This window comes from Electrophorus electricus, chromosome 22 (genome assembly GCF_013358815.1).
Source record: "Electrophorus electricus isolate fEleEle1 chromosome 22, fEleEle1.pri, whole genome shotgun sequence".
Classification (NCBI taxonomy): Eukaryota; Metazoa; Chordata; class Actinopteri; order Gymnotiformes; family Gymnotidae; genus Electrophorus; species Electrophorus electricus.
This window is the reverse complement of record NC_049556.1, coordinates 11,546,354-11,572,288: the sequence shown is the minus strand read 5'-3', so window position 1 is coordinate 11,572,288 and position 25,935 is coordinate 11,546,354. Positions and strand designations below refer to the sequence as shown.

At 45.4% G+C, this 25,935-nt stretch overlaps 3 protein-coding genes and 1 long non-coding RNA gene across 10 annotated transcripts; 1 reads left to right on the top strand and 3 right to left on the bottom strand.

The window, feature by feature from the left end:
* Window positions 1-4,228: 4,228 nt before the first annotated feature.
* On the bottom strand, window positions 4,229-8,437 carry si:ch211-149b19.3 (protein phosphatase 1K, mitochondrial). Of its 4 annotated transcripts, none has more exons than XM_035521277.1 (7): window positions 8,266-8,437; window positions 7,164-7,658; window positions 6,956-7,056; window positions 6,378-6,543; window positions 5,847-5,991; window positions 5,486-5,620; window positions 4,229-5,218 (listed from the first exon to the last, which is right to left on the bottom strand). In XM_035521277.1, exons 2-7 carry the CDS (start codon window positions 7,598-7,600, stop codon window positions 5,087-5,089), a joined length of 1,116 nt encoding a protein of 371 aa, XP_035377170.1. In that variant the 5' UTR covers window positions 7,601-7,658; window positions 8,266-8,437; the 3' UTR covers window positions 4,229-5,086. The 4 variants fall into 4 exon arrangements, with proteins under 4 accessions (XP_035377170.1, XP_026887178.1, XP_035377171.1 ...); XM_027031377.2 differs by having other exon boundaries at window positions 8,270-8,436; XM_035521278.1 differs by lacking the exon at window positions 8,266-8,437 and adding an exon at window positions 8,159-8,248.
* A 223-nt stretch (window positions 8,438-8,660) lies between these two features.
* LOC118240552 (protein fam-161-like) lies at window positions 8,661-12,336 on the bottom strand. Its single transcript, XM_035521279.1, has 2 exons — window positions 10,679-12,336; window positions 8,661-10,428 (listed from the first exon to the last, which is right to left on the bottom strand). Exon 2 carries the CDS (start codon window positions 10,347-10,349, stop codon window positions 9,840-9,842), a length of 510 nt encoding a protein of 169 aa, XP_035377172.1. The 5' UTR covers window positions 10,350-10,428; window positions 10,679-12,336; the 3' UTR covers window positions 8,661-9,839.
* Window positions 12,337-12,435: 99 nt separating this feature from the next.
* rnf150b (ring finger protein 150b) lies at window positions 12,436-18,094 on the bottom strand. 4 transcript variants are annotated; one of them, XM_027031378.2, is made up of 7 exons: window positions 17,113-18,094; window positions 15,709-15,959; window positions 15,287-15,358; window positions 15,014-15,096; window positions 14,372-14,468; window positions 13,627-13,884; window positions 12,436-13,493 (listed from the first exon to the last, which is right to left on the bottom strand). In XM_027031378.2, the coding sequence occupies exons 1-7, from the start codon at window positions 17,564-17,566 to the stop codon at window positions 13,401-13,403; spliced, it is 1,308 nt and encodes a 435-aa protein (XP_026887179.2). In that variant the 5' UTR covers window positions 17,567-18,094; the 3' UTR covers window positions 12,436-13,400. The 4 variants fall into 4 exon arrangements, with proteins under 4 accessions (XP_026887179.2, XP_026887183.2, XP_026887181.2 ...); XM_027031382.2 differs by having other exon boundaries at window positions 13,747-13,884; window positions 17,113-18,093; XM_027031380.2 differs by having other exon boundaries at window positions 13,654-13,884; window positions 17,113-18,092.
* Window positions 14,479-23,007, top strand: LOC113591028. Its single transcript, XR_004775484.1, has 3 exons — window positions 14,479-14,659; window positions 21,707-21,950; window positions 22,419-23,007. It is a non-coding gene; the product is annotated as an uncharacterized LOC113591028 (long non-coding RNA).
* The last annotated feature ends 2,928 nt before the right edge of the window (window positions 23,008-25,935 follow it).

The following is a 25,935-nucleotide window of genomic DNA, read 5'->3' as shown; positions in this document are numbered from 1 at the left end:
GATGAACATGTGACGATCATGTGATGATCATGTGATGAAATGAACATGCACTTCAGTTGTGAAGAACCAGTGACCAGTGCCAGGTGCTCCATTTCCTCGGGTATGAAAGACAGTACAACCGAGAATGACCAAAACACGTGTGTGTGTGTGTGTGTGTGTGTGTGTGTGAGAGCATGGCACAAGAGTGCTGGATGTGGTGACCAATCAAAGCAAGTGTTTTACACACCCTGTCTCTGACAAAAATGACTATACACTCTTAAAGATAAAGTTCAGCGTAGATGTAAACATGGATAAGCATGAAAAGAACCTACCCCTCTGCCCACCCCAGCCCTGATGATCGAGACCTCGTTCGCTCAGACAGCGCCTTGCAGGCTGTTCCAGGTAAGGGCCACGTGGAGAAGCCTCTGGGAGCTGCAGCCTAGCATGGGGTGGCGTGCGAGCGCGGGCTCACAACTCTATAGGGAATTTCTCGTGTTATAGGGAAACTTCTGGTAAGGGGGAGGGGTGGCTTGAATAAGAGCTTTTATCTGACAGGGATGTGGGTGAGCTGATGCATCCAGGCTGCTAGAGATCGCTCGAGGACGTTCAAATTCAGCGTCGGTGCGAAGTGGAAAAATGTGGCCCGTATCAGACTTAGCTGTTAAAGAAAGAACTCTGCTGTTGTTATCAATTGTTATCGGCAGACATAAAAAGCACAATCCAAATGAAACTGAGTGTAGGTGAACAGGAAAAGAAACATTGTACAGGTCGTTTTTTTTACTATGCCATAAAGTAGTCTGCACAAGATCTTAGTCTCTCTCTCTCTCTCTCCAAACACACACACACACACACACACACACACACACGCACGCACACACACTCAGACTATGGTGTGTGAATCTTAAGCCTTTGGTGAGCGTGTCTTTGTTGAGGCTGGTGGGTGTGTGTGTGTGTGTGTGTGTGTGTGTGTGTGTGTGTGTGAGTGTATCACGTCATGTCTGCTGGTTGTTCTGTGAAGCGGCGCTCCGGGCAGCTGGGGTGGGGGTGGTGTACTCACGGCCCGAGGTGCTCCGCTCCACTCCACATCGCTCCAAGAGAGAAATTCAGCTCACAAACTGAATTAAAATAACTGAGAAAGCGTGAATGTCAACAACAAATGCTCATTAGCCAAACTAGCTATCACTGAATGTGAATAATGAATGTGAACTCAATGACACTTCAAATAATTGTAAGCTGTTGGTGATTCCTGGTAAAGCTGTTTGACAATTTGTCCAGCAGGTGGTGACAGAGAGCTGCTGGCGCTCAGAGTCCCGGAGAGCTTTTTTGAAAGCTCTGTTCAGGCGTTTTTTTGTTTTGTTTTGTTTTTTTAAAAATCATTGTTGCATGAATAACCTTTGTGAACAAAAACCGAGCGCATGCGCAGAGTGTAGCATCCCGCTTACATTAGCCTGAGGGCGTGCGGGAGCTTTGTGCAGTGCTGCCTTCTAGTGGTTCGAGGTAACTGATACAAACTGAAAAGACGGGTGCAGCCCAATAGGCGTTTTAGTTTCATTTTAATTGCATTAACTGAAAAAATTACAGCTATATTAGTGACCTTCATATGAGAGACGAAAATAATTCACATAAATACCTAGACACAAGAAGGTGCTGTTTCCAAATGAAACTTGTATGCATTTGATGTACAAATAATGCATTTGTTGTACAAATAATGATGTACACAGGCACACACAATCACACACATGCATGCAGCCTTTGTGAAGAATGTTGGTCACTCCAGAGTATCACTTTCACAGTGCACAGTGTATATTTGGTGTTCACTGACATTATAGAATCGCGTGTTGCTGTGAGACTGTGGGACACTGTGAATATAATAATAATAATAATTGTTATTATTATTATTATTATAAATATCAATTATAAACATGCTATTTCTGTGGAAATTATGTTGGAATTTTTTTGTGGTCAATTTATTATTATTTAAAAATAATTTCAGTTCTTGTTATGGTACTCATGTGACACCAGATCTGTGTGGTGTTATTTGGGTTCGAAGCTTGACTAATGAGGACACAACAACAATAACAAACCCTTCCTGCACTCCTCTTTATGGTTTGGAAGCGGAACGATCCTGATCGGAATGCTGCTCATAAGAATTCCGGGGGGGGTGCCCTCAGAGTTGCCACTACCTGTTTGTGCTTCGTTCTCAGTTTGCTCTGGGGGCTTCGAGGAGACTCTCGAACATAAAGCGTGACCTTTTTTAACCTTGGAACCTTTTTTAGAACGGAATTTTTTGCAAGGCAAAAGCACTGGATTTAGTGTGTGTTATTGTTAGTCACACTCAACATGAGTGTGTTGATTTAGAAGAGATTGTCATGCTGAAAAGAAAAACAGCTGTGGGTTTTAAAAGGGTCCCACAGATGAAAGGCCAGTTTGAATGACCACAACAACAGATACAAAACACAGCGAACACACTCAAACACAGCGGACACACTCAAACACAGCGGACACACTCAAACACAGTAAGCACAAACAAATACAATAAGCACACTCAGACACAGTGATCACACTCACACTCAGCAGATACATCAAACACAGTGACCACACTTAAACACAGCATATAATGGCCTTTTCCATTCAAATTACATACAACAGTTTATCTATCCATCTCTGAGAGTCCTGGGTCAGAACCCAGCTGTCAGAAGTTTTGCTAAGACATCTCCAGGTCTGGTGGAGAGACGCTTGCGCTCCCACCCCTCACCCACCCAGCGTATTAACGGGTAGCGTATTAACAGGTAGTAGTGTATTAACAAGTAGCGTATTAATGGGTAGCGTATTAACAGGTAGTAGTGTATTAACGGGTAGCATATTAACGGGTAGTAGCGTATTAACGGGTAGCGTATTAACAGGTAGTAGTGTATTAACAAGTAGCGTATTAATGGGGAGCGTATTAACAGGTAGTAGTGTATTAACGGGTAGCATATTAACGGGTAGTAGCGTATTAACGGGTAGCGTATTAACAGGTAGTAGTGTATTAACAAGTAGCGTATTAATGGGGAGCGTATTAACAGGTAGTAGTGTATTAACGGGTAGTAGCGTATTAACGGGTAGTAGTATATTAACGAGTAGCATATTAACGGGTAGTAGCGTATTAACGGGTAGTAGTATATTAACAGGTAGTAGCATATTAACGAGTAGCATATTAACGGGTAGTAGCGTATTAACGGGTAGTAGTATATTAACGAGTAGCATATTAACGGGTAGTAGTATATTAACAGGTAGTAGCATATTAACGAGTAGCATATTAACGGGTAGTAGCGTATTAACGGGTAGTAGTATATTAACGAGTAGCATATTAACGGGTAGTAGCGTATTAACGGGTAGTAGCATATTAACGAGTAGCATATTAACGGGTAGTAGCGTATTAACGGGTAGTAGTATATTAACAGGTAGTAGCATATTAACGGGTAGTAGTATATTAACGAGTAGCATATTAACGAGTAGCATATTAACGGGTAGTAGTATATTAACAGGTAGTAGCATAGCAGCGTATTAACGAGTAGCATATGAACGGATAGTAGCGTGTTAATGAGGTAGTGAATTAACGGGTAGTAGCGTATTAACGGGGAGCGTATTAACGGGTAGTAGCGTATTAACGGGTAGTAGCGTATTAACGGGTAGTAGCGTATTAACGGGTAGTAGCGTATTAACGGGTGGTGTGTTCTGGAGTCCCAGGAAGGCGGGCAGAGAGACACTGCCGCACTCATGCGTGATGACAAAAGGGAAAGCTTTCACCCTGTAAGGAGGGTACAGAGTTCATGTTCGTGTTGGTAAGGAGACACACACACACACACACACACACACACACACACACACACACACACACACACACACACACACACACACACACACACAGAGTACTGGACGTTGAAGTCTCCTGTGAATCTACTGACGTCGAGCCAGGGGCATATGTCACGATCACATACGTCACAATAATGACACTCGATTTCAACCATCTATTTCTGTTCCTTCGTCTGATCCTTTTAAACAGCATAACTGGATATTCAGCGTTTTGATCTTCTTCTGCGGTTGTGTGAAGGTGCAGAGGTCTTTAGAAACAAGAGTGTTCATTCTACCTTCTGAACAGGGAGTAAATTAACAAAAACAGCACATTTTTAAAATTCTAATTCTATAAGAATATGCTTGATTAACTTATTTTTAAAAAATGAAATAACGCATAACTTAAAGGACAAAATATTCAAGATCTGATTCGTTTTATTATTATTAGTATTTTTTAAATGTATCACCCAGTTCAGTATGAGTGAGCAGAGTGAACCCAGAGACCAGTACAGACGTGTTGGATCCCGTTAAACAATGTTCGGTATCTTTGGCATTGTTTTAAACAGAATCGCCCCAGTCAGCAGATATCGTCACTGTTTGTACTGAAGCACAGAAATACAGCACAGTCAATAACGTTAGGACATCATTACCGTTTGTAACCAGCATTCCATCATATAGAATTAACATGATTGGCAACATTTTAATCATTTCAACAGAAATTTCACATCTTTCACCATCACACATACAGACGATATACATTCATACAGTTCAGCGGCTTCTGCATTTTAGAAACGGAGACTTTTATTTTGTATAGTTGTATTGATCCAGGAAGGACCTGCGATTATTTTTGACATTATGTGATGCATTACATGATGTTCTATTCCAGAAAGCACAGTTGGCATGAACGCTGAATCTAAATCTAATGACGGCCTATCGAACGTCCTGAAGGAGTTGTTAGCTTATGACACGGCTCTCTATTAAAAGTGCTGTTATGTAACTTACTTTTAAACATACTCTCTCTCTTTTTAGACAGACACACAGACAGAGAGAGAGAGAGAGAGAGAGAGAGGGGAGGGAGGGAGGAAGAAAGAGAGAATATGTATACACACAGTGTGTGTCACAGGTGTGATTTGCAAAAAAATAAAATATACTGACATAGTTGTCAGACCTTTATAAATGATGGCTTTGGGATTTTCCTGTGTGTTGTTAAGACGTTCTGTAGTGTGTGTAGAGGAACATTCAGACAGAGTCCTGCTCTGACGGTCAGGAACTTTCAGGCCCAGCGTCCGCTGGATGTGAAATTCCGGCTCATGGAGTAGCTGTAATAGGAATTCTGCTGCTTGCCCCACGCTCCGAATGGAACCACAATGATAGTGCTGTTGTCCTCAGAGCCATACTGCAAAGACTGGAAATTCAGAACATAAACACAAACACACACACACACACACACACACAAACACACACCTTAAACATCCAAAACATCGCAAAAAAAACCAAACTTTTTTTTAGACAATGTTTACAATGTTTTGACCCCCTGCGTTTAAAGCTTAACTGGACCTGCTTGTGTAGACACTGTAGCCCTAAGAGCTTCAACTTAATGTTTACACGCAAGAACAACAAAAGTGTTGTTTACTACTGCGCTGTTACCACGGATTGCTGATGTCATGGCTACCTGTTCAGCGATAACATAAGCAGCCTCTGTTGGGTCATGGCACTGGTTGATGACATCACAGACCTCCTGGTTGCTCATGATGAAGTTTACACCATCAGTTGTCAGAGCCAGAAATGAGTCGTGGGCATGTTGTAACTACAACACAAGACAAGGCACATGCAGTGCGCTGTATACGGGAGACCATGCGAGCAACAGGAGGTGATGGCATGTCCCCCATCCGCTGCCACGTTTCAAGGATGTGTGATCGCAAGCTGAAACCCACCCTGGTTCCAGTGAATGCTGGCAGAGAGGAAAGCTCATACATGTCTCTCCTTCACTCACACACACACACACACACACACACACACACACACACGCTCACTGTGACGCGAGTGGTCTCTGGCTCCGCGATAACTCCACTCGTCTTTAGGTCGAAGTCCCCGATGCTTCGCGTCATAGCCAGGCGGCTGTTAACGTTGGCCTGACCCAAGCTGTTCCATGTCACCAAACCTCCACTCTGACGGATCCTGGTATGAAACCACACGCGCGCACGCACACACGCACACGCTGAGATTTCACTAAGGGAACCCACACCAACACAAGTAGAAATATCACTAAGGGGACTTAAAAACCTAATGTGTAAATGTACATACATGTATTCCAAAAACTACACTCAAAAATACTGTTACAAATAACAACTCTAGCAACTGTACATGAAAAACGCTGGATGCCCTTCGGTGTGGGAGAATGGAGCTGGGAGATTTCTGGTTATATTATTAGCACACTGACTGGGTGGCACAACGTAAATCATTGATCATGCCAGTAATGCCATTCCTTTAGTGTCAGAGAGCATTAGTGAGAGAGGGCGACTCTGTAGAGGTGTGTGTGTGTGTGTGTGTGTGTGTGCCTGTACCTCTGTTTCTCATCCTTTCTCTCGGGCGTGTGGTCGCTGGTGAGATTTTTCGCTTGGCCCTTCCTGCACAGTATGGCGCGACTGTCTCCAACGCTCCCGACAACCAGCTCTATGCCGTCTCTAAGCAATGCCACGGTCGCCGTGGTCCCCACCATCATCAGAGAGGCTGTATTGAATCCAGAGAGATTGATTTCATTTTGGCTTCCAACTCACTATTCTTTAAAATGCTCATCAAAGCTCATCAAACTCTGAATACGCCGTGTAGACAAAGCAGCAAGTGTCTGCTTGTGCCTGCAGCTTTATTAGCTGAGATAAAGTGGATCAGAAGTGTTTGTTGTGAAGGAGTGTTGGGTTCAGCTGAGTCCATCATGGCAAACTGGGCTGAACTGGAACTTCTGACTGGCTTTTTTTTGCACCTGACTGGTTAGATACAGCTATGTGTTGACTGGGGTGTTTTTTTGACCAAACTGGAGTTGGGTCTGTGTCAGGTGGGGTATTGGGTCTGTGTTGGGTCTGTGTCAGGTGGGGTTGTTGGGTGTGTTGGGTCTGCGTCAGGTGGGGTGTTGGCATGTACACACCGTTGCCATACAGCTGCATATGAGCGGCCAGGGCAGCGTCCACCTGCAGGAAAGCATTGGACAACACCACCTCCAAATCCCACTCTTCCTCAAGACCATCCCTATTACACACACGCACACACGCAATACCTGTGTGAGATACTGAGCTGTATATGCAAAAAGAGCACGGCATGTTTGTACAAAGGTGCGCGTGTGTGGATCTTTGTACCGTATATAGTGTTCCATGTGTGCGTAGCAGAAATCGGCAGCGTGCGGGCCTCCGTGTCCGTCAAACAGAGCAAAGTAGAGCAGCGTGGGCGTGAGCCTGGCCACGCGAAAACGGTCCTCGTTGTCACGACGGCGACCGATCTGTGACGCGTATCCGACGTTGGCGAGGCTGAGCTCTGGGATAGGCGTTCCATATCGGATGCTGGGTGGGAGCATAATGGGAGCATCAATCCGGTTGTCCCAAATCCCGAACGAGTCCCAGGTAGCCGGCCGCCCGCTGCCATCAGCGTCCAAGCGGGACGCGCCGTACCAACGGACTCTGTGGAGAGCCGGTGTGCGCACGCACGCAAACCGGCCCGTGTGCACGGTCACGCTCTGGCCGACGAAGGAGACCGAGCATCGGAGCAAACGGGAAAGAGAGGTAGCAGGAAGAGACATTTAGAGGGAGAGCGAGAGAGAGAAGAGACTGTCTGATCTTCTGGTCTCAGGGACACTCCTGAAAAAACAAGAACGTGACGTTACAAAACGGTGCGCACCGCTGTAATTAAGCCTCATCTTAGGTTACGTGAGCGAGCTGGTGGGCACGCAGTGACGTCAACTCTCCGCGAGTGTCGCGGGTCCAAACACATTCGACAGCACGAGGTAATGAAAGCGCGTGACATTATGTAGGTCACGTCCAAATAACAGCACATTCAAACAAAAAGCAAGTTTACTTTTGCAAAAAATCCGCACCGACTCTACAAGTTACACACCATAATTAAGTTTAAACAATGTCTATGAAAGAGAAGAGCAAGTCTGAGCAGGGGATCATTTGATTTGGTTAGCTGAAGTGACGCAAATCCCAACCTGAAGTTTTGGTTCATGTCGCGGAAACAACTCCAACTACACGTTCCCAAATTACACACACCAGCGTCTGCTTCTCATAACCAGCCTGGACGCTGATGCAAGCTAATCTTCAGACATGCGCTCTCTCCAAAGTTGCGTCCGTAACCCTACCGTCGCTCCGTCCCACTGCGGTAACACACTGGCCGCTCCGAGTTCACCGTGCAGCCTTTGACAGCGCAAAGCTGTCCATCCACCTCCCGCCACCATTTTTGACTCACGTACATATATCTCCGTCGGTCCGTCGGTCCCCTGCCCCTCCACACCTCCGATTCGGTGAGTGCGCGTGTGGGCAGAGCGCTCGGTGAACGCCGTATTTCACACGCTTTAGACCGAATATCCAGTCACGAAGGGCAGGTTTTCCGCGCTTGACCAATCCGGGTGCGCTGTGCGTTTTGGCTGTGCTTGAGCGCAGCGCAATAGTTGTCTTAGATCTGCAGACGCCTACAACGCGCAGCCTACGTGACATAAGGTTTTAACTTGTACAACAAGCAGTGCTCCTCGAGGCAAGCTAAAATAACGCTGTTTATCAGAATACACACACGCACTAAATAAATCCTCAGAGTGCGACATCAGAAATAATCAGAGAGAGAGAGAGACTGTGGAGTGAATTTAATGTAGTGAATGTAATGTAAAAAAGTAAAAAACCAAAAAAGAGAGAGGGAGAAAATGACATTAATATGTATTCATATACAGTTCCCCTTGTAGAAAGTAGGGCAGGTACTCCACTGCGTAAAAATCTAACAGCTTTTCACAGAAAGCAAATGTAATTGTATAAGTGTGAGCAAAAAAAGATGTTTTCAGTCATTATGTGCAACTGCAATGCAACTGTCTTTTTAAAATGAAACTTGTTACACATGCACACACAATTGCCAGATGCCCCTACTCCCCACAAATACACCCGGTCCTAATGGAGATTATGGAATATTCACCAGTGCTGAAAAGCAGTCTGTGCTGCTCTGTAAAGTCCTGCTCTGTACTACTCTGTAGAGCTCTGTACTGTTCTGTAGAGCTCTGTAAAGTCCTGCTCTATACTGCTCTGTAGAGCTCTGTACTGTTCTGTAGAGCTCTGTAAAGTCCTGCTCTATACTGCTCTGTAGAGCTCTGTACTGCTCTGTAGAGCTCTGTAAAGTCCTGCTCTATACTGCTCTGCAGAGCTCTGTACTGCTCTGTAGAGCTCTGTAAAGTCCTGCTCTGTAGAGCTCTGTACTGCTCTGTAAAGTCCTGCTCTATACTGCTCTGTAGAGCTCTGTAAAGTCCTGCTCTATAGAGCTCTGTACTGCTCTGTAGAGCTCTGTACTGCTCTGTAGAGTAGTACACTGTAGTGCTCTGTAGAGCCACCCAGCACCTTGTTCAATCAAATCACATTTATAATGGACTAAAAGCCCAAAGAACAAACACTAACATCTAAATCTTGCAGTGCAAAAGTGCTGAAGGACCAGGATGTCCAGGGTTTTCAAACACAAGTATGATGCTACCTACAGTACAGTTATGTACACTCCAACATGACCACACATACACACTGTCTCTCACACACATGAAAACACCCAGTATTAAACACACACAAGCACGCACACATGAACACACTTGTTGGTAGCATAAACTTATTGCCCTGCCAGCAAAAACCTTTGAGGTTTGAATTCATGTTAATTCAAGACTGCATTAAGATAAAGTCAAAGTTTAGGATTTAGCTCAGTAATTCAGCTCTCACAAAGCCTGATGGCAGTTTAAGCATCAGGGAGGAAATATTCTGAGGACAAAAATGAATAAATAGCAAAAGATTGTAAAATGCAAATCACATCTGTAAAAATGATACAGATCTTTCAAAAGGGAAAAGTATAAATGAATAGTTCCTGGGCTTCTCCAACCTGTTCTTCTGGGACGTCTGGTTCCTGGGCGTCTCCAACCTGTTCTTCTGGTACGTCTGGTTCCTGGGCGTCTCCAACCTGTTCTTCTGGTACGTCTGGTTCCTGGGCGTCTCCAACCTGTTCTTCTGGTACGTCTGGTTCCTGGGCGTCTCCAACCTGTTCTTCTGGTACGTCTGATTCCTGGGCGTCTCCAACCTGTTCTTCTGGTACGTCTGGTTCCTGGGCGTCTCCAACCTGTTCTTCTGGTACGTCTGGTTCCTGGGCGTCTCCAACCTGTTCTTCTGGTACGTCTGGTTCCTGGGCGTCTCCAACCTGTTCTTCTGGTACGTCTGGTTCCTGGGCGTCTCCAACCTGTTCTTCTGGTACGTCTGGTTCCTGGGCGTCTCCAACCTGTTCTTCTGGTACGTCTGGTTCCTGGGCGTCTCCAACCAGTTCATCTTGGACGTCTAGTTCCTCAGCTAGAACATGCCCAAGCTGTTGCTGCTGGCAGGTTCCAGACTGCACACATCACCCCACCTGCTAGAAAACAGATGACGAGTCTAGATGTTACTTCCTACTATAGTTACACATTAAAGTAACCTTGGATAAGGAAGTGTTTATTTAATGGAGAACTGGCATCAGTATGAGATAAATCTTTTTTTTCTGATCTGGAAACAGTGCATGTGGTTTGGCCTCCAAGCTCACTGTGGAGCAGTGCCGACTGAGCACAAGAGCCTCCCTGTACCCTGACGACAGCCAGCTAACTAATTAATTACCATTCATTCACCTTTAATCACCATTCAAATGAGCTGTTGATGAAATAACTGTGATTACAGAATCCATCATCATAGTCAAAGCCCAGACTGGTCTTAGTTTCAGCAATAATGAGATGCAGCGTGTAACGCTGCTAATGAGGTTCAGATGAGCTCTGAGTCCACGGCCAGGCGTTGGTCCACTGGATAGACCTAATCCAGGCTATCCCCTTGGCTTTGGACATGTGAGTCCTGCACTGACTGAGTGTGTGTGGAATGCCCATACTGTACTAATGCATGGGCTCAGCTGCAAGTGTCAGTCAAGAACTCCTCCATCTAATAATAATACCTCCACCTACACAGCCAAAAGTCAACAGATCTCCTCTGGTGTAGCTGCTCAGCACTCAGCCCTACCACCAGTGACACTGCAGAGGAACACAGGCTGGTGGACAGAGCTAGCATGTTTCTACAAAACCCTCCAGCCTCTAAAAAAAAACAAAAAAACAAAAAAACAAAACCTTTAAGAGCGAAGCACATTTTGGACTTTAGTTTACAACCGGACTATGAAAGTTTTCGTTTGTTTATCTTATGAAATTTACACGGGGTAGTCTTAAATGGTGGAGAAGCCGCACATGAGTTCGGTCAACTTTTCAGGCAGCCTGGGTCACGTGTGCACTAATAGCGTCGCTTTATATTCTGTCCAGCTAGTCATGATGCAGGTGCTGCCCCCTTGTGGCCACACCGTGCAAAAGGAAACGGCTGAGAAGATGGGAGTCATTCCCCCGCCCCACGGTACAGCCTAAAATAAGGTAGAAAAAGTTGAAAAAGCCCTACAGAAGACGAAAGGAAGAGGACGCTAGTTTGCAGAGACCTGCTGTGTAACCCAGAGGTGAGCAAGGGACGAGGTAAAGAACATGCAGAGCGAGACAAGCATGCAGGTGGCTTCATCGTTCACGTGTGTGGTCACACCTCTCTCTCACGCCAGTAAAACACAACTCTGGCAAACTGGTCATTCCACCGACACCACTGGCACGGGTGTCACGGGGAAGCAACAGCGGGTTTGAGCAGATGGCCCGATAGGTGTCTGCGTAGTGACTCAGGAGCGAAGCCTTTCCTGTGATGCTAATATTAATCATTACAAGTATATACACACTGATGTATCAACTTTAACCGCTATTGGCCAAGAGAATGAACGATAAACCCACAACCCCCTTAGCATAGGCTACACAAAAAATACGACTCAGACGTGAGGATGAGGACATCCAATGCAAATACTTGTTTAACCTTATTGAAGTCAAAAGCGATGACCACCCAGCTGTCTAGGCCATGAACTCAGTTCAGTGCATCACCGGGTAAAACTGTAGCGCAGTATTGTCCCGATTAAACCCGGATTAAAGGTGCATTGGCTGCGCAAACCTCTGCTCCACGTCGCCCTCTGCAGGCCGAAAGTGTTACGTACAGCTGGCAGCTTTGGATAGTCTTGGAGGATGGATCAGGCCCCTCGGCCATGCTACTACTCTCTGTGGCCGTGCTTTTCTTACAAACGCCGTTTTAGACATCAGGTTTTTGTTTGTTAATTGTATGTATTTATTGTTGGTGCATCAAATACACATTATTTCGACATCAGTGTCAATATCTGAATAAATCTGAGAAATTGTTCTATGGCATTGCAATGAGAAGAAAAACTTTAGCCAAAAATCACATTAAAATGTATTCATGGTCAGAGCACATTTAGACCCACGTGCAAAATGTTTATCAGTGAAGAGCAGAAGCCCTCTGTTTGTGGGCACACAAAGAGGTGTGTGTGTGTGTGTGTGTGTGTGTTTTGCTTAGTGTTAGTCATGTGTGTTAACTCCCAAAAGGAGATTGAGACCAGATGTGTTTACTTGACATCAGGATCTAGTCATGAAATTATCCACTTTGAACTTTAACCTCTGACTAGATAAAAGTGCATGATCAGGAAAACATGTACGAAGGAGAAAATCTCCCAGCACAGGACAGAGTTGACAAAATACTTCTATTTACAATATACAATAAATTTAAGACGTGAACGAACCGAGTTACAAATGTGAATGGAATCCACATATATACAGACCCAGGCGTGTAAGGGCTGCTTCATGCACGAGTCGAAACGAGGCCCAAGAGCACTTTCTGGAAAATTCTAACACTTGTCACATGAGTAGAATGCCCCAAAGTCCAAAAGTTTGGCGTTTTCGTGCTTCCGTTCCTCCCTCCATGGAGGCAGCAGTTCAGTACTTTAATACTTTGCGAAGTTTCATCAAATACTGTACTTTTTTTCCCCCACACTCCAAATGCATTTCTATAGAAAAATAAAACACTACTTCCTCCCTCTCTTTTTGGAGCTACTGTGGTACCCTGCTGAGTTTGGTACAGACGTGAGGGACTTGCTCTGGTCTGATTGTCGAGCAGCACACAGCAGACCGTCTGTCAGGAATGTACTAGTGCCCTTTGCCCTAGTGAATACTCTAGTGCACACTCTGAAGTAAGCATTTGAACCTGCAGGAGAGGAACTGCTTCAGGGCTTAGTGTAAAGAAGAGAGAGAGAGAGAGAGAACAGTCAGAGTACAGAGTGATGGTATAGCGTGATGTCATTGGCTTGGAGCTTCCACTGGAAGGGGGTTCGTGTGCACATTACCCACTGGACCCATTGCCATGGTAACTCGCTTTCGTTGCAAGGGGCAACTCAGGTATGTGGGGCTGCAGTTTGAGTGGGGTTTGCATTCTTTGTTCAGCACTTTACATCTTCTGCAGGCGTGTCCATATCCAAGTGCCCCGCCCCCATAGCAAGTGACACTTCTGAGCTGCTACTCGCCATTGGCTGCAGCTCACCTGAGGAAAATGCATTTTAAATGCAGCACACACACACACACACACACACACACACACACACTTTGAGAAGACATACATTCTAAGAAACATAAGTTATCATACACACAACAATTCAAAGAAACACACCACAAACCCTCAGAGGAACCGGATGGATGCAAACCTCCGTGCATGAGCTAAGCCACTCACTCTGTTCAGTCATCATCGTGTCCTCTGACAAAGGCTCAGAGTCTAGGAGGACTTGAGGGAGACCCACCATTCGCATCCCGGGGTCGCGCACCACTGCCACATCACCCACCATGACATCATCACTCATCACCATGGCATTCAGGGTCACGCCACCCACGGCCAGGTTATAGTCCAGGGCAAGATCCTCCAAACACTCAGCACTCGACTGGACAACACAGAGTGAAACACACAAGCGTTAGACACGATTATACAAGCAGACACAAAGTTATTAGTTAAAATTAGAATGAAATACCGCAGGAAAAATCAGGACAGAATTAGACTCAATTATAGTTTAATCATAGTAATCTGACTGAGGTGAGACTCAGATGAAATGCAGTTTAGACATGCGGAGGAACAGATCCAATGAATATTTATAAGCAAACACAAATACAAAGTTACACAGATTACATGAAGGTCGCATAAAACACAGCCAAGCAGGTTATTAATAACAACCGAGGGAAATTAGAGCAGAAGAAACAGGACGACAAGAACGGTACAAATTGGGAGGGCAGGAACCACATCGCAGCACACATTCAGACTACACCAGCTAGGAGGCTGAGCTCTGCTAACACACTCCAGTTACGGGGCCGCCCGAACCACGCTATGCATGCCAACAGCGGGCCCAGCGAGGCGAGGCAGAGGCCGGTCCTTACCGTGAGGCCCAGCGCTTTGAGGATGTTCATTTTGCACATGGGGCAGGTACGATGGTCCACCAGCCAAGGGTCCACACAGCCTTTATGGAAGAGATGCCTACAGAGGAACAGGGGACATGGTGTGTACTATAACCAGAGGGGGGAGGAGGAGAGCTAAGGCAGGGAAGGAGGGAGGAACAGACGTAGAAGAAGTGGCAGAGCAAGAGAAGGAAGGAAGAAGACACACTGAGAGGGAGAGAGAGAGGAAGGAAAGCAGTGCTTTAGCGATGCATGTCTGCCTGCCATAACGTGAGTAACCCACCCAAACACACACACACTACATTACTCAGCTTATAAACGCTTTATTTTCACTTCTACCAATTATTATTTCAGACCAGTTTCTCTTCAAGTTCTTTATAATAACAGAACTCAATTTCCATAATCGCAAAGGTTGTAATGTTGTGTAATGTTCATGTTGTAATACTGCTTTGGCAATACTGTAATCGTATATGGTCATGCCAGTAAAGCTACTGAACTGAACTGAGAGAGAGACGTAAAAAGGCAAGCAAGTATGCATGTGTGTGTAAACATAAACATGCGTGTGTGTGTGTGTAAGTGTAAGCATGTGCGTGTTACTTCAGCACTGGCCTGTGATGTGCTTACCTACAGGGCAGAATTCTCACCACATCGTTGGCCTTGTAGCCTTCAATACACACGGCACAGTTATCAAACTCAGTCTCCGTCTCCTGAAGGGAATGAACAGGAAGTTTCATTTCTCAAGTTTACTCATCATTTTCTTGTTCATTTATTTATATAAGGCTTTTTATGACAAAGCAACTTCACAAATGTTTGGGAATAGATCCCTAGTAAGCCAGTAACTAAAGCGAGAAGGACAAACTCCCTCTCTACATAGCACGCGCGTGTGTGTCAGGTCACCTGGTCTCCTTTCCTAATGGTCCGTATCTGGAGTTGGCCGATAGCCTTCTTAGCAGCATCGCCAAGACGTCTCTGAACGGACCGGAAAAAGAGAAGATTGTAACTAAAGATTAATAATGAAACATTTCATCTGGATGAAGCAGTTCTCCACACAGAAGGGGCACATTAGAGAGGCAAATTAAATAAGAACAGGGACTAACAGCAATGTCTAGCCCTCCTCAGCAACCCGAGGACAGGCGGCCAGCGATGGATGCGCCCCATCTTATATATATATATATATATATATATATATGGTGTATGTAGGATGGGTGGGTGGTGTCTACCTAGGTACAGGCCCTGGCGTTGATGTACCTTAGGGTGGGTGTGTACTTTGCTATGGTCCCTGATGCTGGTTTATCCAGGGAGGGTGTGTGTGTGCATACCTGGTTGCGGTCCCTGGCACTGGCATATCTGAATCTCTGGATGTAGTAAAAGACAAGCCATGCCAAGGAGATAATCATGAGGATGATGAAGGAGATGGAGACGAAGACCACGGAGGTGCGGCTGACGTATTTCTGCAGGTTGCGTGTTCCTATAGTGATGTGCATGTGCACGGTGATGTTTTGCTCCAGTAACCGCACTAACTCTTGACCTTTAGGTCCTGGGATCATGATCGCTACAACATCACCTAAACCTGAGAGAGAGAGAGAGAGAGAGAGAGAATTTAAAAGAGTGAAAGACTGTAGGCGTTTCACTCACTTCCAGGTTATACAATGTAACTAACTAAAGGAAAGCAGAGGAAGACATTTTTTAAATGAGTTAAATTTTCTTCCATTTTGTGTCCCAATGTCTAAGTTTTCAGGTTATGCATTATAAACAACCAGAGGTAAGTGTAATAAACAAGGAGAGAAAGAGAGAGAGAGAGACAGCAAGAGAGAGAGACAGCGAGACAGCGAGAGAGAGACACAGCGAGAGAGAGACACAGCGAGAGAGACAGCAAGAGAGAGAGAGAGACACAGAGAGAGAGAGAGACGGATTCCATACTCTCCCTGTTCCCATAACCTAGTCTCAGACAGGCCATTACCCTGCGCCACAGAGCAGGTCCCCAGCAGGCTGCAGCAGCAACTCTCTGATCTGACATCAGTTTTTGCCTTTTACACACAAATGGAAACGATTATATGCATAGGGAGGATCTGGTCCCAGATCATCAATCTAAAGTGTTTAAAAAAACCAAAAAAAACCAGGCCTGGCGGCAGTGGGATGTGGCTGAGGGTGTGAATGCTTCGTTTAAGACGTCCAAGCTTCCAATGTTTCCCAGATGTGAGAAGAAGACACGACCCAACCACAGCTGGGGGATTGACAAGCCGGGCCAAGCTTGACCTAACAGTCTTTTTCCCTCGGAAAATTCAATAAAAGATCCTACCTAAACAAGAAACAAGTTAACACAGATGCACCGAGGACCGGCGCCACGGTCTGGGCGCAGCAGTGACGGGGCTTTACAGCTTGCGTCCACAACTGTGGAGCGATAGGTAGCAAAACTGTGGTGCAGGGTGCATGGCTATAGTGTGCGTGCAGTGCCGCAGCCTGGGCACCTGATCACGTTTCCCACAACAAATCATTAGCAAACGTAAGAACCAAGTAAACATAAATCAGAACTGGATGAGGAGGTTTCGATTCAAATAACTGAGCAGTTAGCTAGGTTGCCGGTTTTTCTTCCCGTTTTAGCCCTGTGGCTGGGTTGGGGTTCAGACCTGTGCGACCAGCTGCCAACAGCCAGCTTCGCCACCCTCGAACGTCACCAGCCCGGGCCCAGCGCGCACATGACGCGGCGGGTCGTTTCACGGTACCTGGATGCGCCATGGTGATCGTTTCGTTGGGGTTTGCAGACCCCGCGTTGAATATGACCACGGCGGAGGCGTTCTGGACTGTTGCGTGGCGAATCTTCTCCGCAAACGTGCAGTTCCCCCCGGTTATCAGCGCGATCCACGCGGTCGGTCGTTTGGGAGCCGCGAACTTCGTGCCGGGGTCGCACGCTCGCCTCTCGTGCGGGGAGACGGCCATCGCGAGCGGCCCTCTGGCCTCGCGCTTGGAGGACTGCTCTCCGTAGCGGCCGCACTCGGTCTTCTCCGTGCGCACCTCCGACGTGACGGGGTCCGCGTAGGTGACGTTCACGAACGCCGTATACCACTCCTCCTTCTCGGCCACGGTGAAGTCCAGGCAGAGCAAATGCACGAAGCACAGGGACAGCAGCCATGTGGACAGCGCCAGGCTGCGGCAAGCCCGGGTCACGCACGGCGCCATCCCGTTTCCGACGTGTCTCGAGTGCCGCCGCGGCACCGGGCTACTCCATGTTCTCCCGGACCGGAGGGGCTCTCCGTGTGTTTAACCCTCTTGCAGGAAGCCTAGCGCGCTATGCAGGACCCAGCGACCGCAGTTGCATGGTTTGCACACGGAGATCAAGATAAAACAAACAAACAAACAAACAAACAAACAAACAAACACCTTGTTGCTGCGACGCCGAACCGCACGGGCCGTGTCCAAAACTGGCGGAGAAACGGGAACCAGCGCCGTGCAACACAAACACAAAGCAGACCGCGATGGACCTCTGAACGCCACAAAAAGGAACAGAGCAGCGCCGCTTAGCGGACGGATGATGAAACGTAAATACACGAAAACTGCAAGGGAGGCGTAGCTGGAGGACAATCGATTCCTTGTCTTAACCCCTGGTGGCCTGACTGGAAGTCGAAAACAACGATGTTTCTAATCAAAAAAGAAAACATCCGCGTTGAGCAAGGAAGATAATACCGACATCGTCCAGACTGTCGGCCAAACGGTTTTCTGTCAGCACTGAACATTTGGCTTCACATTTATTTTGACTTCTATTTCATAACTTTACCCCATGTAGTATTTATGCATATAAAGTATCCCAAACAGTGATCCATTATTAACATTTGTATGCTGCTTTCTGGACTGTGTCCTGCAACGTCTGGTGACACATGAAGCCTCTCCCACCACACAAATGAAACCAGCGACTGTCTCCTGGGCCGACTGGAACACTGGACCCTTGGCTCTGTTTCGCGCCACATCCACAGAGAGGACCGTGTAACTGGCCCTCCATGCCCTACCCTGATGCCCTGCTTCCCTCGCTGGAGTGGATGGTGTAAACTGTGTGGCTGTGACACTCACGACCAACAGCTACTTGCAAACAGACAGAGCTGTAACATGTTAGAGAGGGCCAAATGGCAAGGCTGTCACGCAGCGCAACTAAACCACCGCAGACCATAATATGCCTGGAGCAGCAGAGCAGATGGCAGGCTGAAGCTATCCGAGTTGGCCTGTTTGACGAGACGCTCCGCCTCCTGGTGTGTCTTCAGCCAATCATGCACTGAATGGCTCATACTCAAACCCCAAACCCCAGAGTCTGAGTGTGTTTTGAAAGTCTATCCAGATGAAAGACAAATGGGCAGAGTTACACAAAGATACAAAAATGTATACACATAAAGCACATATATAAAACAATAACTCACACACAGACACACACACACACACACACACACACACACAGAGAGAGAGAGAGAGCTAGGCCATGTCGTTACCAGTAGGTCTATAGGCTCCATAGCGTATAATCTTATAATTTCTAATTCAATTAGCACTGGAACGTTTGAACGTTAAATATCTGAACATAGTTCAGTATAGTTCGCTGTATAGTTAAATACCTTCCTGTTACAATGAAATGTTTGTGAAGGCTGATTGAAAGTGCACTGAGGAGCCTGTAAAGTACACACACACTCACACACCCACACAGGCAAAAATAAATATTGTGTCTGTATTTATTCTTGGCCTTGGCAGATATTGAATTTTTCACTGATGTAATGTAATGGTTAGTGTTGCAGGATTTGACCCGTGTGTGACAGACATGTTGACCTTGGTGCGACAGTATAAAACTTCCCTTAAAATGAGCCGTTGTTGTGAAAGTGACCTTCTTCAATTATTCTCATACTAGTGGGGTACAGAGAATCTGGGAGAAGTGTAGATGAGAAACACACACACACACACACACACACACACACACACACACACACACACACACACCCTGTAGTCCTGTGTCGGTAGGACTGGGGAAGCCTTGCTGCCACAGGACAGACGTGTCATAGACAAAGGTCAGCGTTAACTCAGTGTGAAGGTCAAAGGTCATCCAGTCATCATAGTCATGGAACATAAAGAGACGCAGGATTGCACAAGACCCTGAACCCGAAAAACAGAGAGGGCTGTGTGTGTGTGTGTGTGTGTGTGTGTGTGTGTGTGTGTGTGTGTGTGTGTGCTAACAGTGTCACTGCAATCAGTGAGCAACTCCAGCATGTTGATGTAACCATGAAACGTGCACAGGCATGCCTCTGGCTCCAGGTTGCTATAGAAACGGAGTGTGTAGGGCCTCCAGAGCACACCGTCACACATGCGAGCATTTATGAGTGTGTGTGTGTGTGTGTGTGTGTACATGTGGAATTGGTGGGGCGAATCTGTAGTGGGTGGAAGTCTACTCAAGGCAGAGCAGGTTGGTGGACACACGATGGGAGTGGAACAAGACGTGGTGGGCAGACGGACACACACACACACACACACACACACACACACACACACAGAAAGTTTGTGTGCGCTTAGGTGCCACTGTGTTTTTTGCTTGTGTGTTTATGAGTATTGCAGGATTTCAAGTTTCAAGTTTCAAGTTTGGTTTATTTGTCACATACATAGTCATACACATTTCAGTGAGGGTTATGTATTTTGCATATGTGGAGAAGTGTCTACAGTCACACAAACGAGTGACTAGATAGCGCGGGGCCAGCCTGTGGCCAGAGTGTGTGTGACGGTTAACACTGGTGAGTGTGTGTGACAGTTCACGCTGGTGAGTGTGTGTGACGGTTAATGCTGGCGAGTGTGTGTGCACTGGGGTTTGCTCTCAGATCACTCGCGACCTCGGAACGTGAGGCTCCTTCCCGAGCCCTGCTCATTTAGGTTAGCTGGTGCATGCATCTCTCTGCAAAGCACAAAATGGACTCGTATTTTGGAATGACACGCAATAGATAAGCTGGGAAGACAGCAGGCCTCCCGGAACACATCTTTATTTCTCAGTGGTTAAATACAGAAGACCATTCAACCGCTTCCTTCAGATATTTCCAGGCATCTCAGATAACACAGCCTACTGTTCACACTTGCACCATGGTCTCGGAAACTTTCAACATTCACCCACCAGACACAGTGTAATGTCACAAGGTCACATGCACCAGATGCAATGTCACAGACACACACACACCAGACGCAACGAGATATCACACTGAATTACTTCTTGATTTTGATTAATATGGCTACTTTTAAAACCTATATTTGTGTATGTGTGTGTGTGTGTGTGTGTGTGTGTCAGTCTACATGTTGTCATCAGTGAAAGTCTCTTTGGTCTCGGTTTTCGGTGTCACGTAGCCTATAGACCTCAACAACATGTATGGTCTGACCCTCATAACAGTGCAGTTCTGTAGGAACACACACACACACGTACACACACACACACACACACACACACACATACACACACACGCACACACGTTCACACAAATTCAAACCCACCCACCAGAGGTGTGAAGCAGTCAACAACATGTACTTATTCCTCTAGCACTTTGTAGGAAAATGTAAAAATGTGAACCATACATAGGAAACAACACCCAGCAGTAAAGCCCATAGCAGAAGTATTAAAAATAACACTTAAGAAAGTATTTTAGCACAATTTTATGCAGCTACTAACAACAGATTTCTGAATAGATCAAGTCTTGTTTGCAGAGGCCAGACATGCAGTGTGTTGAATCCAGTGTTTGTTAAAGGTTAGACCTGCAGAGAGTGTGTCTAACACACCTCGTTAGTGCAAACCCATGGGAATTCATACAGGAGCCGCAGGCACGCATGCCTAGGGGTGCGTTTGGCAGCTGCAAGGTTTTCTTACTTATCTGCATGGAAAGACAAAACAGACATGGGGGTGCAGTCCTTGAGGTGAACATAGGAGTGAACACAGGTGTCAGTAGAGAGCAGACGACGTCTTCTGGCTGCCTGTTTGGTCTGTTAGAACAACAGCACTTAATCACATCTACAAAGACTTGTTATACTAATCTTATGTGTTAACCAATTGCTATCGATTCAACTACTAAGTCCTGGCTGATGACAGTCTTTGCTTTTGGCAAAAGCATAAAAAAGAAACAGTAATACAATACTATATACTGTAGTACAGCTAATGTAATTCACCACCAGATGGCGCCATAGGTTTGAAGTCATTTGTGACACAGTATTGCGATTCATTCCACTGAGGGACCATGGCTGGTTTCTCTCCTATTCAGCAACACCAAAGTGAAGCTCATTGTCTCTGAGAGCTGAACCTTCACCAGTTTCTCTCTGTTTCCCCAGAGACATCACCACTGCTGATTGGCTGATGGGGAGTCCAAGGACCAAGCAGAACTCGTGCATCTCTACATCCTCTGAGTCATCCACTTGTTCACCTGAAAAAAACCCGTTTTGTGAAGCAGTTTAAAAAGTTTTAAATACAAATCAAATATTCAGAGCTGCGTGCACGCTGGATTTGCGTGCATTTGGAAGAGAGTCAGAGAGAGGACAACATGGTTTCACCCAGCTGAGAGCTAATGACTGACAGGTCAGTGTCTTGCCTCTTGTCGTAGTCCATCATGGCCTGGGAAGAGCTTTGCCTCATGTAACACCTAGCCGCTGACCTTTGGGTGAGGTCACCAGACTAGATCACCATGGCAACAAGATGGCCAGCTGCCTCATCCACTCTGTATTCGGACTGTAATGCAAACTGTAGAGAGGGAACTAATACACCTAGTACACACACACACACACACACACACACACACACACACACACACACACACATGCAAATACATGACCATAATTGTTTGGAATAAATGGAATAAAAGATGTATCACATACATAATGTAGAATATGCCTAATATTTATCAAGCTGTAGCTTTCAATACATTTTAATTGTGTTTAATATTTATATTACTGTGATATTAAAGTGATGTAGCATCTCACCTTTACTCTGTGAATTATTCAATTGTAACAATGGCTCTGATTGGTTGTCCCAATGTGAAATTGATAGTCAAAACTATCAATTGCACAGTCCCACCCCCTCTAGCACAGGAGTGCCCGCATCATCAAGAATCAGGACCTTTGCTGTTTCCTTGGTTACGCCGGGCGCAAAATCAAAACTGAGACCAACTGCCACATTGTTCACATCAGCTGAGGACTGGAGAGTATCATGATATACAAATGAACAAGATGAAGAAAAGGAAAGGTTGTTGGATGCAAATATGTTAGAGATGGATGGAAGGATGGATGGATGGATGGATGGATGGATGTTAGTGGAGGTGTAAATGGGTGGAGGTGGGCTGTGTGGAAGCTGATGGGAGGGTGACTGTAGCTGGTGAGAGAGATCAGATCCACTCCTGAACCCACACTGCACACACACACACACACACACACACACACACACACACACACACACACACACACACACACACACGAACCTATACTCAAAGGGTTAAATAAACTCAATTGAGTTTTCCCGGTAATGAACATGAAATGACAAGGATTCATGTGCATTTATCGTTACAAGTACATTTTCAGCATTTGGCAGGTTTGGCAAATGAAAAAATGAAAATGTGCATGTGTTTGTGTGTGTGTGTGTGTGCGTGTGTGTATATATGTGTGAGCAATTGATTGAGAGTGTGTGCATGTGTTTATGTGTGTGTGTGTGTGTGTGTGTGTGTGTGTGTGTGTGTGTGTGCGCACGCAAGTGAGTGTGCATGTGCGTGTGTATGTGTATGTGTGCGTGTGTGGGCGTGTGTGAGTGAGCGTGCGTGCGTTTGTGTGTGAGTGATTGTGTATGTGCATGTGCATGTGTGTGCGCGCAAGTGAGTGTGCATGTGCGTGTGTATGTGCACGTGTGTGTGTGTGTGATTGTGTGTGAGTGAGTGTGCATTTGTGTGTGAGTGCGTGTGCATGTGTGTGTGTGTGTGTGTGTGTGTGTGCATTTGTGTGAGGGTGAATGAGACTGTGCTGCATGTAACAGGTGACTGTGAGCTCCTGGCTAGTGTCTCGTCATCTCTGAACTGGAATGAAAAAACTGGCCTACGAGTTCCTCCACCTGCAGCTCTCTCGGGGGAAACACCGTAGATTTACACGCACACATGGATCACCTACTGTGGTGAAATACGCACGCAGCTACCTAAAAACAGAACCACGGCTTTCATTTAGTTTCAGCTATTTAACTATCATTTGAAACTTAATTCGTATTATACAACTCAGAATATACCCCATTTAGTTTATTAAATGAAGTATTTATATGGTATTGTTTATGCTTGTAAAGTGTGTGTGGGTGTATGATGAAGTCATGATTGTGTACAGTAGTGCCATCTACTGTGCTGAGAACTGAAAAGAGAGAGAGGAGAGGGAAGAGATAAGAAGAGAGAGAGGGGGGAGAGAGAAAGAGAGGGAGAGAGAGAGAGAGAGCGAGAGTGTGTGTGTGAAAAACAGGAAACAGGGTTGCAATCCACAGCTGGTTAAAATCTTGCTAGTTAAACTAGGAGTGTTAAAGTATTATAACTGCATCATCTGAGAAATTATTTAATAATTATAATGTCACTTATCTCATTAAAGGGGTTAATAATTAGACAAATAATAACAGTTTTCCCACCCATCTGTTTTAAATAAGGCCTGATGGAGTGTTTAGTATATGCAGAACAATTGTTGTCATAATATGAATAATATTATTATTAATAAAGTCATTACATGTTCATATGAAATTTAATATGAAATATTGAGCTGGTTGAGGTTAATTTGGTTGAGGCTGAGAAAACCTCATTCTTTATATTATTTTCAAGATCATTGTATGGAACTTTATGCTAATTGGTCAATAAACATCCACCATATGAAGCTAAAATATCTAATATCAAAATATCTTACTGTCAGAAATAGCAGTCTGCCATGGTATTTCTTAGTGAGCTGTTTAGTAACATCTCAGTAGGTACGCTTCTCAACAAACACTTAGTAACATCTCAGTAGGTACGCTTCTCAACAAACACTTAGCAACATCTCAGTAGGTATGCTTCTCAACAAACACTTAGCAACATCTCAATGGGTACGCTTCTTAACAAACACTTAGCAACATCTCAGTAGGTACCCTTCTCAACAAACACTTAGCAACATCTCAGTAGGTACCCTTCTCAACAAACACTTAGCAACATCTCAGTGGGTATCCTTCTCAACAAACACTTAGCAACATCTCAGTAGGTACCCTTCTCAACAAACACTCAGCAACATCTCAGTAGGTACGCTTCTCAACAAAGACTTAGTAACATCTCAGGCAGCACATGTACTGTCATACTTGATAAAGTCACTCTGAACAAGAGTGCCTGCCAAATGACATAAGTGAAAATATATGAACTCACTATCATATATGTACTCACTAATATATATGTAGTCACTATCATATATGTTCTCACTAATATATATGCACTCACTATCATATATGTACTCACTAATATAAATGTACTCACTATCATATATGCACTCACTCTCATATATGTAGTCACTATCAAACAAGGTCTCTCCAGCAGCTGGTTCTCCTCATGCACACTGTAAACCTGCAGCACTGTTTCTCTAAACAATACACACAATGAGCTGTAAAGTGTTATTATGCTGGCTGACGATTCTGGTCTTTTGTAATATCAGGAACCTGTAGGTATTTAGGCGAATTAAAAGAGTGCAGAAAGAAAAGAAACCCAGCCCAGTTTCTCCGCAGTAGCCTTAGTGGGGTCTTAAAAACCCAGCCCAGTTTCTCCCCAGTAGCCTTAGTGGGGTCTTAAAAATCCAGCCCAGTTTCTCCGCAGTAGCCTTAGTGGGGTCTTAAAAACCCAGCCCAGTTTCTCTCCAGTAGCCTTAGTGAGGTCTTAAAAACCCAGCCCAGTTTCTCCCCAGTAGCCTTAGTGGGGTCTTAAAAACCCAGCCCAGTTTCTCCGCAGTAGCCTTAGTGGGGTCTTAAAAACCCAGCCCAGTTTCTTCGCAGTAGCCTTAGTGGGGTCTTAAAAACCCAGCCCAGTTTCTCCCCAGTAGCCTTAATGGGGTCAATGGGATGGTTTGGGGCTTCACTATCATCATGCACTCAGAAGGTAAACTGGTCCATAGTTATGGAGGTCAAGGAGGACCCAATATGGTGATAGAAGAGCTTTTTTTCTAAGATATCTCTGACGTGCCATTCCACAGTCACTTTCTCAAACACCTGGTAAGTGTCAATGAATCTCCACAAGGAAATGTCTGCAGATGCCAGACTTTGTCTGAGAAGCACTTGTCCTAGTGAAGAGTATGGAGTAACTAACATGAATTTCAGATTCCTAGATTCAGAGTCTATGCTTGTTGCACTCAGAACCACTGGTAAAATCTCTCCTTTCACAATGACCAACCCTGTGTTCACATTTATAACTGGTGGCCCAACATCTAGTGGGAATATAATAACTGGAAACAGGAATTCAACTTCATTCTTCCCATCTGTCATATGGAAAACATTGTCACCGCAAATTTCTCTACCATCATGTTCATACACAACAAACCTAGCATCC